This window comes from Vipera ursinii (genome assembly GCF_947247035.1).
Source record: "Vipera ursinii genome assembly, chromosome: 3".
Classification (NCBI taxonomy): Eukaryota; Metazoa; Chordata; class Lepidosauria; order Squamata; family Viperidae; genus Vipera; species Vipera ursinii.
In genome coordinates, this window is record NC_139516.1 from 107,361,612 (window position 1) to 107,376,381 (window position 14,770).

General features: G+C 48.3%; 1 protein-coding gene across 1 annotated transcript in view; it reads right to left on the reverse strand.

The window, feature by feature from the left end:
* The window catches only part of RGSL1 (regulator of G protein signaling like 1), a gene marked incomplete at its 5' end in the record, with an annotated part of 42,091 nt that overhangs the window by 17,730 nt on the left and 9,591 nt on the right, over positions 1–14,770 (reverse strand). Inside the window, 5 exons of the mRNA XM_083360258.1 lie at positions 3,151–3,256; positions 4,732–4,839; positions 6,521–6,743; positions 8,192–8,254; positions 8,823–9,814. Of these exons, the coding sequence (XP_083216384.1) occupies positions 3,151–3,256; positions 4,732–4,839; positions 6,521–6,743; positions 8,192–8,254; positions 8,823–9,814 (1,492 nt within the window). The remainder of the gene's footprint in view (positions 1–3,150; positions 3,257–4,731; positions 4,840–6,520; positions 6,744–8,191; positions 8,255–8,822; positions 9,815–14,770) is intronic.

Genomic DNA, 14,770 nt, shown 5'->3' on the forward strand with positions numbered 1-14,770 from the left:
GGAAACCCCCATAGTCACCCCTGTCAAGCCTAACGGGGAGGCCCGCCTCTGCGCGGACTATAAAGCCACCCTGAATCGTGCTTTGAACCCCCACGCCTACCCAGTCCCAGCTGTCAGGGACGTGCTTTCTTCTATTCAGGCAGGCACCATATTTGCCAAATTAGACTTAGCCCATGCATTTTTGCAGCTGCCAGTTTCAGAGCAAACGGCCAATGCCCAAACCATAGTCACCCACCACGGAGCGTTCAGGGTGAATCACCTGCAGTTCGGGATCTCAGTAGCACCCAGAATATTCCAGGAAACCATGGAGCGAACCCTTAAAGGAATCCCCGGGGTCTGCCCCTACTTCGATGACGTGCTCATCGCAGGGGAATCCGAGGAAATACTAGCTGACAGGCTGCGAGAGGTGCTTCAAAGATTTCGCACCGCCGGCCTCAAATTAAAAAAAGAAAAGTGCTCCATTGGAGTTCCTTCTACGGAATTTCTGGGGTACAAAATTGATGCTAATGGAATCCACCCCACGGATTCTAAAGTCAGAGCCATCAGGGCAGCACCACCTCCCAAAAATAAGGCAGAACTACAAGCCTTTTTGGGTCTCATAAACTTCTATCATGCTTTCCTCCCCCACAAAGCTTCCATAGCAGAGCCGCTCCACAGGCTATTAGACAAAGGAGCCCAGTGGCTCTGGACCCAAGCCCACGACGACAGTTTTAACAAATTAAAACAACTCCTCTCAAGCAAATCTACTGTCACCCACTACAAAGAGAAAATGCCCCTCTGTGTTGCTTGCGACGCCTCCCCCTATGGCATAGGCGCCGTCCTCAGCCACCTCCACAGCGATGGAACTCAATCCCCCATCGCATACTACTCCAGGACCTTGTCCAAAGCCGAGCGCAATTACGCGCAAATTGACAAGGAGGCCCTAGCATTAGTGGCGAGCGTGAAGAAATTTCACGATTACTTATACGGTCGCCACTTCACAATTTTTACTGACCACAAACCCCTGCTAGGGCTCTTTACCTGGGACAAATTGACCCCGCAAATTTTATCCCCCAGAATGCTCCGCTGGACCACATTCCTAGCAGCATACTCTTTTAAAATCAAATACAAACCAGGCAAGGAAATGGGTCACGCAGACGGCCTTAGTAGACTGCCCCTGCCCAATTTCGACCCAGACCCTGCACCCGCCGGCCAACTCCTGGCTATCCAGGAATTGCCTGACCGCCCCGTATCTGCAAAAGAAATAGCTACAGCAACCAGCAAGGACAAAATCCTGCAAAGGGTTCTAACCTGGGTCTTAACCGGCTGGCAATCCACCTCCCCGGGTCCAGAATTTCAGCCTTACTTCCTAAGACGCCTTGAACTGTCAGCCCACCTCGGCTGCGTCCTTTGGGGCAGCCGTGTCATCGTACCCGCCCCGCACAGGCAACAAGCTTTAACCTCCCTTCACAAAGGCCACCCCGGTGTGGTCAAGATGAAATCTCTCGCCCGCAGTTACTTATGGTGGCCAGGGCTCGATGCAGACATCGAAAACTTTGTAGCTACCTGCAACATGTGCCAACAGACCAGGCCACCTCTCCCACACGCCCCTGTCCATAAGTGGGAGGTGACAAAAAACCCCTGGTCCAGAATTCACATCGATTACGCCGGCCCCTTCCAGGGACAAAATTTTCTTATAATAGTGGATAGTTTTTCCAAATGGCTCGAGGTCATCCCAGTAGCCAGCACAACCTCAGCAGCCACAATCAGGGGCTTGAGGAGGGTATTTGCCACCCATGGGTTGCCTGATGTCATCATATCGGACAACGGGCCCCAATTCACCTCTAATGACTTCCAGGTTTTCATCAGGGCCAACTTGATTAGGCACGCCACCTCCGCGCCCTTCTACCCCTCCACGAACGGTCTCGCAGAGGCCATGGTGAAGGTGACTAAAGAAGCCCTAAGGAAAATCATCTCCGGCGACTGGCACTGCAGACTGGCAAAATACCTCCTGGCCCAGCACTCCACACCTTGCACCACCACCGGCAAGTCTCCAGCCGAACTCCGTTGGGGGCGCCGCCTGGTCACAAAACTGGACCGTTTGCACCCCGACAGGGCAGCCGCTGAACCAACCCACGCACCGACTGTCAAAGTCTTCCCTCCCGGCCAGCCCATTTGGGCAAAGAACTTCGGGGCCGGCGACAAGTGGCTACAGGGCATGATCTCCGACCAGACTGGCCCAGTCTCCTACCTTATCGACTTAGGAGACGGAAGGCTCATCCGGCGACACGCTGACCAACTGAGGAAGCGGGTGCCGCAGGACTGCAGTTCCCGAGCCCAACCGGGCACACTATTTTCCCCAGCGGCACCACCAACGCCACCTAGCCCAGTACCATTCGTCCCAGACATCGCCGATGACCCCCAACCTCCAAACCCCGAAACTTTCCCCGCCAAGGAAAGGGAAGACCAGCCCAGCACAAGCCAGCCCAGCCCGAGCCTCCGCCGCTCCACCAGACCGTGGAAGGCCCCCTCGTACTTGACGGACAATGAATGGGCTGGCAGCAGGACTAGTGGAACTGACCCCAGCTAAACTTCCAGGGGCAAGGGGGGAAGGGGTGTTACATATTCACACACACAACAACCCCCTCACATCTATAAGGAATCCCCGGCAGCCATTGACAGCCGTCAAAAGGCTGCCGCGGCATTCCCCCCACACACACACGCGGCTAGCGGCCGATTCTGACAGCTGTCAAACTGCCGCGCATGCGCAGTACACTGACAGCTGTCAAACCGGCCGACTCTGACAGCTGTCAAACTGCCGCGCACGCGCAGTACACTGACAGCTGTCAAACTTCAGAGAACCGCGCATGCGCAGCTCAGCCGGAGCTGTCAAAGCTGCCAGCTGGCCCCGGCAACAAGCCGCTACAGCCGCGCCTACCTTTAGCCGGTCTCTCTCTTATTGGGTGTCCTTGTTAGGCGGGAGAACCCTGCTTGTTTATTGGTTCTTGATGTTGTTGTTGTTGTCCCTGTTCACTATAAATACGGGGGATTCCCGGCGTTGCTTCTCCCGGGACCTCTGCCCAATAAACGCATTGTTTTGGACCGTGCCTGCTGTCTCCTGTCGTCCCTCAAGACAATCTAGTATCCCTTCTGGATGGATGAGATAAATACCTGGGCTTTGAAAGGGGTTTCCTAACCCCAGCCTTCCTCAGGAAAGAGAAACTTGATCTGGCCCATTGGAGACTCCTTTTGGGAACCACTGGCCGAACAAACACTTCTGTAAAGAAATAACAGGACATTTCCAAATAAGTACAATCTCTGTCTTATCTGATTTGGGAGCTGGGCAAGAAGCACCTTCTGAAGATGAGCGTAAAAGATTTGAAGCTTATATTAAATCTTCAATTCACCTGTTCATTAGCAGATGTAGGTTAGGATCTGCTCACAGAACAAATTAAATCCCCCCACACTGATTGATTGACATCAACATTGGCCTTTTTAGATGCTTCTAGCTCTCCCCTGCTGCAACTGCAGTATCAGGAACCTTGGTGGCGCAGTGGTTAGAATGCAGTATTGCAGGCTAACTCTGCCCACAGACCTGGAGTTCGATCCTGCCAAGCTCAAGTTTGACTCAGCCTTCCATCCTTCTGAGGTCAGTAAAATTAGGACCCAGATTGTTGGGAGCAATATGCAAATAAAGTTGACATTGCAAACAATCCAGAGAGTGCTGTAAAGCACTGTGTGGCAATATACATACTGTTAAGTATAAGTGCTATCGCTATTTTATACTAACTGAAAATTTCCACTTTCCAGCACCAAGTGCCCTGCAGAAGAGGCTGCATTTCCCTTTGCTGTAACATACTGGATGGTTGGGGTGGCCCTTGAAGGGAATGCTTCCCATCTCATGCTAGACATACCAGCAAGTCAGGAGGATAGGCAGAAGGCACAAAATGTGGGGCTGTAATGCCAAGAGACAAGCTGCCATGATGGACAGACTGAACATCTGCATATTATTTTTCATTATTTTATTTTATTTGAGGGGGAAGAGAGATATTTTTAAATGTGAAGTGAAGCTAGCTAACAATACCCAAGCAGCAATTGGTTGAGGCATTCGGTGTTCTCTTATCAGCTAATAACTGGCAGGTTATAAGTGGCTGTCAGTTCTCCACCAGCCTCATCCACTTACAAACAACTAGATTTTCCCTGTTCCTGCAGTATTTTGTATCATCAGGGTATCTTACTTCACTTCAATGGTGAAATCATAAAATTTGCGCAACAAGAGTCTAAAGTGCTGGTACTCTGAAAATAAGATATCCTTGCAGAATCTCAAGACTGCTGCAGGAAATACAGTTAGTCCTCATTTGGCGACTGCTTGGTTTAGCAACTGTTTGCAGTTCTGAAAGTGATGAAAAAGTAACTTTACAACCAATCATCACATTTACAACCTTCACAGATCTGTAAGAGGTGAGGAAAGTTGAAGTACAATAATAGGCACAATCATGGTTTCACTTTGTGACTGCTTTGCTTAATGATCAAGCTACTAGTCCCAATTGTGGTTGCTAAACAAGGAGTATCTGTACTTTTATTTTTAGATGCCTCCAGATTTTTTTTTCCTTTCCCTATTCTGAGATGTTAAGGTAACAGAAAGGAACCAATACACCATAATCCTCTCTATTGGGAGCTCTATTCTATTTTCTTCCATATTGTTTCTGAGCCAGGTGAATTCCTCTTGAATCCAGCACTCCAAGAACTCACTGCCTGATGGACATCTCTTGCAGAACTCCCTGAAGTTCTTGCTAAGAAGTTCCACAGCCATCTTGGGATTCAGCCGAGCCAGCTCCTCAAATGTCATGCCGCCATAATCTGTTGTTATGGGCAGGGGGAGAAGCGGGAAGAACAAGCATGGGAGTCATTAGCAGTTTTGAGCTACCCAGTTGAGCTGACTACTCAGGATTTGTTCAAGTTATGGGGGAAGAAATTACAACTCAGATGTAACTCAGTACACCATGAAATTGCAGGTGATTTTGTATCTGGTGTCACGAGAGACTCAGCCATGCATTTTAGACCCTATGGCTCCACTCTTAAAGCACTACAAACAATTTTGCCCAACCAGGAAACAGACTGTAATTCAATCCAGCTACCTTTGCTCTCTGAACCGCCTAATGCTGCCCCAGTTCCAAAGAACCAGCTCTTGCAGTTCCAGAGACAAATCTCTGCGAACATGATCTCCTTACACTTCTGAGAGCTGGGTGGAAATCTGCTTCTGGACAGCTTTCTTGAAGGCACTTGCCAATTAACTATCTAGCACTCAGAATATGGCCCTTAGGTAATTCAGTATGGAGACTCCTGCCGCTCTCAGATCAAAGCAATATACACTGGCTCCATTTTTACCTCCGTAAAAAGAACCTATGTTATATTATTTATTCAGTAACCAGAAAAAAGAGTGCAAAAGCAATAGGAAAATATGATCATTTGAAGTCCTTGGTGTTCTCAGAACTCAGTTGCTTGCTTGCAGACATTACCCAACTAGGTGACATCATCAGCACAGCTCACAATATGAGTCTTTTCAGCCTACCTTCTGAAATATTCTCTCCCTAGGGATTAGGATGCACCTGACCCTGCTGTCATTTTTTGTGAGAGCCTAAAAATCTGGTTTTGTGCTTGTTTCCGGGACCCCAAGTGGGTTAATGATTCATAACTGCTGTATTTCTCTGTGTGTTCTGTGAATTATATTTGCGTGATTTTTATTTTTAACCTTGTTTGTTGCTCAGAATAATTTGTTAAGATGGGCAGCTATTTCATATTAAACAAACAAACAAAGCTGGCTTACAAATGGAAATCTTGATTTTAATCTTGAATTTTGTGAATGAAGCAGGGCAGCATGCAATAGAAGTTAAAATTAATAAATAATAATAATAAATATTATTGACAATATTTTTGTTTGTGTGTATGTGTTTGTATACATACATAATGTGGATTCCCATATATAATATTCCATAATGTGAAATGGTGGGCTTGACGGCCCAAATCTAGGATGCTACAGTTGTGTATGTATCTGAGTGACAGAAAATTTTTTTTTTGTATTCTTATATTAAAATGATTCAAACTGCATTTTTCTTAATGAGAAACTGATTCCCCCCTCCCCATGTCCCCATATGGACTTCAAATACAACCCATCTCTGTTGGATGTTTGCCACTGAGCAATTCTCAGGGTCCTTTTAGGATAGAGATTTAAAACCATGCTAAGTACCAAATGGACAAGGGTCACTTGACATGCTAAACCCAGGTCAAACCAATAGCAGTAAGCAAGCTGTAGCAGCAGAGGCCCGTTTCTCATAGTATGCTAAGACAGTGGCTGACTTCCCACATTCCTTCAGTCAAAAATTACCCCATCCCATTGTAGCTTTAAAAAGTGTGTTGTATATCAACAGATAAGTGTAGATCCATGTACCCCAAATATATTCTAAATTGCTAACCCTGCAAGGACTCAGATCTTGCTCTCCAGTTAAACACTGCTTTTACTGTGCCAGTTCTGTCAATTTACCCCTCTGTGGTGCAACAGGCTCCAATTCCATGAAAATAGAGCCTCCCATGGCCAGGTCCTGAATGCCCAACAGTTGCCAGTGCTCTCGTGTCAGCAGGTCAAAGTCTCTCATGCCAGCTAAAGCCTGGCTCAGATGCAAGGATTCAACAATCCTTTTGATCAGCCGCAGGTTCTCAATTCTGTCATACAGTTCTTCTGTGTTTGGTTTCTTTTCCTTGCCACTCTAAAGTGCAAAGTACAGCTGGTTATTCAAAGCAGTGAATGTTAGAATACTACACAATGCCGATCGATATAGAACTTTTTTTCTCAGACTCTGAGATTGGACTACTAGTTCTAGGCTGCAAAAATCTCCATGAGATGGAGGCTGACACAACTCTTAAAACTTTGCTGCCTTCAAGTAATCACTGAGACTTTTTTTTTAGCCCAAATCCTGCAGGTCTATTCTGAGAGGCCTGGAGGCAATATGTTCATTCTGAATCCTCCCCTTTCTAATTTTGTACTTGCTTTCTAGAACCTTGTCAGGTTTTTTTTTAATTCACTGGATTTTGATCATCAAAGTCAATAGCTCAATAATCAGGAGTGCTTGGAGAAATGGAAATATCTGTCTGTTAAAACTCACTGCTTTTTGCAAACAACGCCTTGAAGGACTACTTTTGAGTACATCTCTGGCCTAATCAAATTGAAAGCACCATTCTTGAGCTATTCTGATGGCCTTTATTTTTTAAAAGTTTGTTTCAACAGGTAACAGAACCTCATGTCACATGTTACCAAAGCATATTCTCTTAATCTTGTATCTAACATCTATTCCTGTGGTGGCGAACCTATGGCACACGTGCCACAGGTGGCACGGAGAGCCCTCTCTGTGGGCATGCACGCCGTCGCCCCAGTCCTTAGGCCTTCAGCTGGGTTTTATAAAACTTTTTCACTTCAGGCCTCCACTGCCGTGTGCAAAAAAAAAAGTTTCAATCAATCTATTTCAACTTCTTGTGGGGAAAAAAAAGATCTCACAAAGTTGGAATTGATTGATTGAACTTTTTAGTCCCACCCAGTCTGCCGTTACCACCACAGCCACGCCCACCCAAAGGGTCACGCCCACCCAGCACCAGATGATACATAAGTGGGTTTTGGGTTGCAGCTTGGGCATTCGGTCTCTAAAAGGTTCGCCATCACTGATCTATTCCTTTTGCAATCTGATAACTTTTCTGCTCCAAGACTGTACAAGTAGTCCTCAACTTACAACAGTTTATTTACAACAGCACTGAAAAAACTGACTTATGACCATATTTAACACTTATAACCATTGCAGCAACACCAGGGTCACATGATCAAAATTCAGGCACTTGGCAATTGACTCATATTTATGATGGTTGTAATGTCCCAGGGTCATGTGATCTCCTTTTGCGACCTTCTGACAAGCAAAGTCAATGGAGAAACCAAATTCACTTAACAACCTTGTTACTAACTTAACAATTGCAGTGATTCATTTCACAAGTCTAGCAAGAAAGGTCACAAAATGGGGCAAAATTCACTTAACAAATGTCTCACTTAACAACAGAAATTTGGGGCTCCATTGTAACCAACAATGTATAAGTTTTGTTTCCCTTGTATTTTATTTGGATCCCTTACTTGTCTTTCCCTCCTGAACTAAAGATCTCGGTAGCTCCCTCTTACCACATAATACAGGAACATTTTGTCATCATTCTGAAGAAACTCCTCATAGAGGAAGCTGAGTATCTAAAATGAACATAAGAACACCACCTAAGTAAATGATTTTTTTCAGTTTCACACTAATTATTTAGCAGTGACTAGATATTGGTTCTTTCCTTACTGTTGAATGCTATCTTCTCCTCCCATTTTTTGATTTGGCAGAAAATTGGTGCTATCAGAACATTTGATGCTTCCATTGCCAATCCTTATTTTGCCTTTATTGTGTCTGATCCTCCTAACTTTCTTTCAAGCAATGTGTGACAAAGCCTAATGGATTTTATTAACCTCAGGTCTGCCTTTGGACAGTTTTGGAATAAGGGGGGACTAGTATCTTAAGATGAGTTCAGCCAATGATGATTTAAGCCAGTGTCACTCATGGGCTGGAGACAATGTTAGCAATGCTTTAGGAGCCCTACAGAAATAAATTGTTGTCAGAGCACATTTAAGCCACATTAGTTACAAGCAGTGAAGCACCCTTTCCATCTGTAAGGCAAACCATAGATATTGCATGCATCACAGCCCCAGGACCTAGGAAAGCTGCTGAAAGTTTAGGTCGCTTTGCCTGGAAAAAGGATGGAGATGATGGTCTTCCCACCTTACAGATTTCCTTCTGTGCCTTCAGGACCCAGGGAATCACATGACCAGAAGGCAGGAGATTCTGCAAACTCTGGAGTGTCGTTAGTTTCAGAGGCAGATGCCAATTGTTGCTCTGCGTCAGATACAGCTCACAAATCCTTTCCCCCATCACGTGGCGCAGAAGGATGTTCCCTTCACCAAGGGAGCACAACATCATGCGCAAGAAGTCCTCCAGGTCATGCCACAGGTCAAGCAGATGGACTTCTACTGCATAGTTCCGCCGCAGCAAAAACTCTCTGAAGGGGCGTCCTGCACATTTGTCAGCCATGAGCACCCAAGGAAGGAAGTCTAAGCATGGGGCAGATTTGACAAGGGTTTTCAGAGCAAGCATGGAAGGGAACTGCACCACAGGAGTGGAGGAGCACAATTTGTTGAAGGTGCACTTGTCTGGGAACTCATCAGATGCAGGAGAGGTGAAGAACTCACTTGGACTGCTTTTGAAGCTTGGTGATTCGTCGAAAGGCATCACATCCTCAGAGTCCCAAATGAGTTCCGTGTGACGAGGGCTGGGACTTGAGAAGCTTTTTCTAGAGAAGGTCAGCTTCTTGGGAACCGCCGGACTGCCTTTATGTGATTTGAGCTTCTGGCTGCGGCCATCTTTTTTTTTCCCTTTGTGAGAAAGGCTCCTACCTCTGATCTGATCCCAGATTTCCCTCTTGTTTTTCAGACTGTGGTAGGATTTTGTGTCCAAACTGCTTTCTCGGATGCTCATTGAAGGCAGAGCCAATGACTTCTGCCTCTGCAGACCAAACTGAAGTGAACGGTCCTGGTACTGCTTGAGGAGATGGAGACATTTGGGCTCATCCTCCATGCTTAATTTGCAATGAATGAAGAAGTTGGGGAGCCAGTAGCTTTCAATCTTGAACAGGGCCACTTTCTGCATCTCACGTAGGGTTTCCCTCCGAGTGTGGATGTGCTGCTGGTGGAAGGGAGTCTTTTTCAGAAGTGATTCTGGGAAGAGGAGAACAAATCAGAAAAAGAGGACTCAGGGATTTCCTTTTTTATGGAAGGAGGAAGAGGGTGTACCTGAATTCTTTAATCCCATGTTGACTTGTCTATTTCTAATGTTTGATCAGACCTAAGGAGGCCATAACTGAGCTGTTACTGCCTAGGAAAATCTTTCTGGGAATTTTCTGGCTGGGAACTTTGCAAGTTCAGTTTGAGCATATTTACAGGGATGCCAGTTTGAGGAAGCTCAGATAATCTGTTTCAAGTATTTTCTGTGCTTCTGATAGCTGATTCTTCTTTGTGATTTTAAATGTTAATGAACATTACAAGCCTACACATGCACAGATTTGTAAAATGACTATATGTAAAAAAATATACTCAAGTACCCCTTTCTAGAGTCTAAATGGCTGTGTGTTCATATGAAATATTTAATTGGTGGTTGGGCTTAGATAGGGGCCTCGAGTTAAGACATGCTAAGAGGCCCCTGATAAGATTTTTAGCCGGTTATTTTAAGAGGTTAGGGAGGGGGAGGGATGGGGGGGTAGGGAGGAAATTTGTAACCGGCACTCAGTCTGGACCTGTTAGAGGTCCCGACGGGACGGGGTCGGGAGAGGTGGCGGCTGGCGCTGGGAGTGTGGGGGTGGGGCATCGAATTCCCACGGCGATAGGGTATGGCAGCAGGTGTTTGCGCGGAGGGCCATATCAACATCTGGGATCGCGCCCCCGCTATCTCCGAGCGGTGGCGCGCTCCGACCCTCCGGTTAGCACCCTCTTACCCGGGGATGAGGGTGATCAGGCCCCTGAGCTCAGGTTGGTCTACTTTAACGCTAGATCCGTAGTTAACAAAGCTCCCCTCATCCGTGATCTGATCGAGGAGGAACGTGCGGATCTAGCGTGCATCACGGAAACTTGGCTGGGCTCGGAGGGAGGGGTGCCTCTCACCGAGTTATGCCCGCCGGGTTTCCGGGTGCTGCACCAGCCACGGGCTCAGGGCAGGGGTGGTGGGGTGGCAGTGGTTATTCGGGAGACTTTGTGCCCCCGGGAGGCCACCATTGTCCAGATGGCCGGGAGTGAATCCCTTCTCTTGAGATGTGGTCCTCGGGTTCAGTTGGGCTTGTTGCTCACATACCTGGCGCCCAGCTGTGTGGCAACAGCCCTGCCTGAGCTGCTCGACACCCTCTCAGGGTTGGCGGTGGAGTTCCCCAGGCTTATAGTCCTGGGTGACTTCAACCTGCCATCACTGGGGGGGTCGTCGGAGTCAGCTCGGGAGTTCATGGCTTCCATGACAGCCATGGGCCTGACCCAGGTTATTGAGGGCCCTACTCACGAGGGGGATCATACTCTCGACCTGGTGTTCCTGTCTGGACAGTGGTTGGATGATCTGGGAGGGGGTTCTCCGTCCATCACCCCTCTGTCATGGTCAGATCATCACCTCCTGAGGCTGGTTTTCCGTCATGCCATCCCCCGCCGCTGGGCGGCGGAACTGACCAGGTGGTTCCGCCCCAGGCGCCTAATGGACCCGGACCGGTTCCAGAGGGCGCTTGGGCCGATACCTATCACCCTTACCCACAGCCCAGTCGATGCTCTGGTGGAGGCCTGGGAAACGGCTGCCGCCAGGGCACTCGACTGCGTTGTACCCATGCGACCTCTGACTCAGCGCAGATCCCGTTGGGCCCCATGGTTCTCTGTGGAGCTCCGGGAGATGAAGCGTCGGAGACGAGGTCTAGAGAGCGGTTGGAGATCCAGCCGGTCCGAATCCGACCGATTGCAGTTAAGAACCTTTATAAGGTCTTATCTTGCGGCGATAAGGACGGCGAAGTCTAACTACTTTGCCGCCCTTGTCGCGTCCGCAGATAATCGCCCGGCCGCCCTGTTTAGGGTGACTCGCTCCCTCCTTAACCAGGAGGTGAGAGAGGATCCCTTGCAGGGACGAGCCGAGGAGTTTAGTCACCATCTGGCGGACAAAATCGCTCTGATCCGGACCGGCTTGGACTCTGACTGGGCAGAGTCTGACGTGGAGGAATCAGGCGGTCTTGAGCATGTTATCTGGACTGAGTTCGACCCTGTTTCCCCTGATGATGTGGACAGGATCATGGGGAGACTGAGCACCACCACCTGTTTGTTGGATCCGTGCCCCTCCTGGCTAGCTTATGCGGCTCGGGAGGGAACACGAGGCTGGTTCCATGCAGTAATAACTGCTTCTTTGAAGGAGGGTGTCTTCCCTGCCGCCTTGAAGGAGGCGGTGGTGAGGCCCCTTCTCAAGAAGCCTGCTTTGGACCCGGCTGTTTTAAACAACTATCGTCCAGTCTCCAACCTTCGCTTTCTGGCGAAGGTTGTTGAGAGTGTGGTGGCGCATCAGCTCCCTCTGTTCCTGGAGGAGACTGATTATCTGGACCCGTACCAATCGGGCTTCAGGCCCGGATACAGCACGGAGACGGCATTGGTCGTGCTGGTGAATGATCTCTGGAGGGCTAGGGACAGGGGTTGCTCCTCTGTCCTGGTCCTATTAGATCTCTCAGCGGCTTTCGATACCATCGACCATGGTATCCTGCTGCGGCGTCTCAGGGGGTTGGGAGTGGGAGGCACCGTTCTACGGTGGTTCTCCTCCTACCTCCAGGGCCGCTCGCAGTCGGTGCTGACAGGAGGGCAGAGATCCACCCCGAGGTCTCTCATTTGTGGAGTCCCTCAGGGGTCGGTCCTCTCGCCTCTCCTGTTCAACATCTATATGAAGCCGCTGGGCAAGATCATTCGTGGTTTCGGGGTGGGGTATCACCAGTACGCTGATGATACCCAACTTTTTCTTTCCACCCCGAACCAACCCAGCGATGCCCTCTCCGTGATGTCCCGGTGCCTGGAGGCGGTTCAGGTCTGGATGGGGAGAAACAGGCTTCGTCTCAATCCCGCCAAGACTGAGTGGCTGTGCATATCGGTATCTCGGGTTAACCAAGTTATTCCACCTCTAACGATGGGGGGTGAGGTGTTACCCCCCGTTGATAGGGCTCGCAACTTGGGCGTCCTCCTGGATTCACGGCTCAATTTTGAAGACCACATAGGAGCCGTGACCAGGGGGGCTTTTGCACAGGTTCGCCTGGTGCGCCAGTTGCGTCCCTATCTGGACCGAGATGCCCTACGCACAGTTACTCATGCGCTCGTGACCTCCCGTTTGGACTACTGTAACGCTCTCTACATGGGGCTGCCCTTGAAGACCACTCGGAGGCTTCAACTGGTGCAGAATGCGGCCGCGCGAGTTGTTATGGGGGTTTCCCGATACTCCCATGTAACACCTCTACTCCGCGAGCTGCATTGGCTTCCGGTTGCCCTCCGGGTGAAATTCAAGGTGCTGGTTATTACCTATAAAGCCCTACATGGCCTGGGTCCGGGCTATTTGAGGGAACACCTGCTGCCGGCATCAAACGCCCTTCGCCCAGTGCGCTCCCACAGGGAGGGTCTGCTTAGGGTGCCGCCGGTGAGAGATTGCCGGCGGGTGACACCCAGGGATAGGGCCTTCTCGGTGGGAGCGCCTGCCCTCTGGAACCAGCTGCCGGTGGAGCTGAGGACTGCCCCCGACCTCCGATCATTCCGCCGGGGCCTGAAGACCTGGCTCTTTGAGCTCTCAGGCCCAGGCTGAGGAGAAATTTTTAATTGGGGTTTTAATGTATACAGGGTTAATTTAATATTTTTTAATTTGGTTTTTTAACTTTTATATGGTGGATTTTTTAACTCCCTGTAAACCGCCCTGAGTCCTCAGGGAATAGGGCGGTATATAAATGTAACTAATAAATAAATAGTTACAGGCCTAAGGGCTGCATTATCATGTGTTAATATGATCATTATTAACCTTGGTTGGTTCTTTTGTGGTTTTAAGGCTTCTGCAACCCTTGTCTGTTTCATTGGTTTGTGGTTTAATATACTATGTGAATTCAGAACATGAAGCAATTCAGTATATCAGTTTAAATGTATTACGCAAGTACATCCACTGAGTGCTATTCTGTCCAGGCTTCCTGTGGGTCATTGTGAGGGAAATCCATTATGTTGAATAGAACCTCAGTGTTGAGGCAGGGGTTTGTATGATTGTGTGTGTGTTTGTTTGTGTGTGTGTGTGTGTGTGTGTGTGTGTGTGTGTAGAGGTTTTCTATGCAAAGAAAAGGGAAAGCAGATGGAGATGTAAGGCTCTTTGGAAGTCTTGGGTTTCATCTTTGTTGGGAAGCAAGTTATTGGCCTAAATAGGTTTTGCTCTAGAAGGCTTTTCATATAACCTTCTTTGAAGAAAGCATAGCCAGCACAGTGTCTAGGAGAGATATTCATCTAGAGGAATTTATAAATCCTTGGTAAGGCCACACCTGGAATACTGCATCCAGTTTTGATTACCACATTACAAAAAGATGTTGAGACTCTGGGAAAAGTGCAAAGAAGAGCAACTAAGATGATTAAGGGCCTGTAAACAAAAACGTAAGAAGAACAGCTGCAGGAATTGGGTATGGCCAGTGTTATGTAACCCAGACTACAAGTCTTCTGTGCTGCAATTGGCTATCTCCAGGCGGCAATGGTTGGTTCAAACCTATTGGCTGCCGCCTAGGGGCTAGACTATATGTTGCAGCTAGTTGCAGTCTTTTCCCCAGTACAGTTTCTGCACGAAATAAACTATGAGTTACCTTGTACTCAGCTATGCGTCGTCATTCCTGCGCCAAAGAACCCTCTATTTAACAGTCAGTTTAGAGAAAGAAGCATTAGGGGTGACATGATAGCAGTATTCAGGTATTTGAGGGGCTTCCACAAAGAAGAGGGAGTCGACTTATTTTCCAAAGCACCAGAAGGCAAGACAAGAAGCAATGGAAGCAAACTATTTGAGGAGAGAAGCAACCTGGAATTAAGGAGAAAGTCCCTAACAGTGAGGACAATTAACCAGTGGAACAGCTTGCCTTCAGAAGCTGTAGGTGCTCCATCACTGGAGGTTTTTAA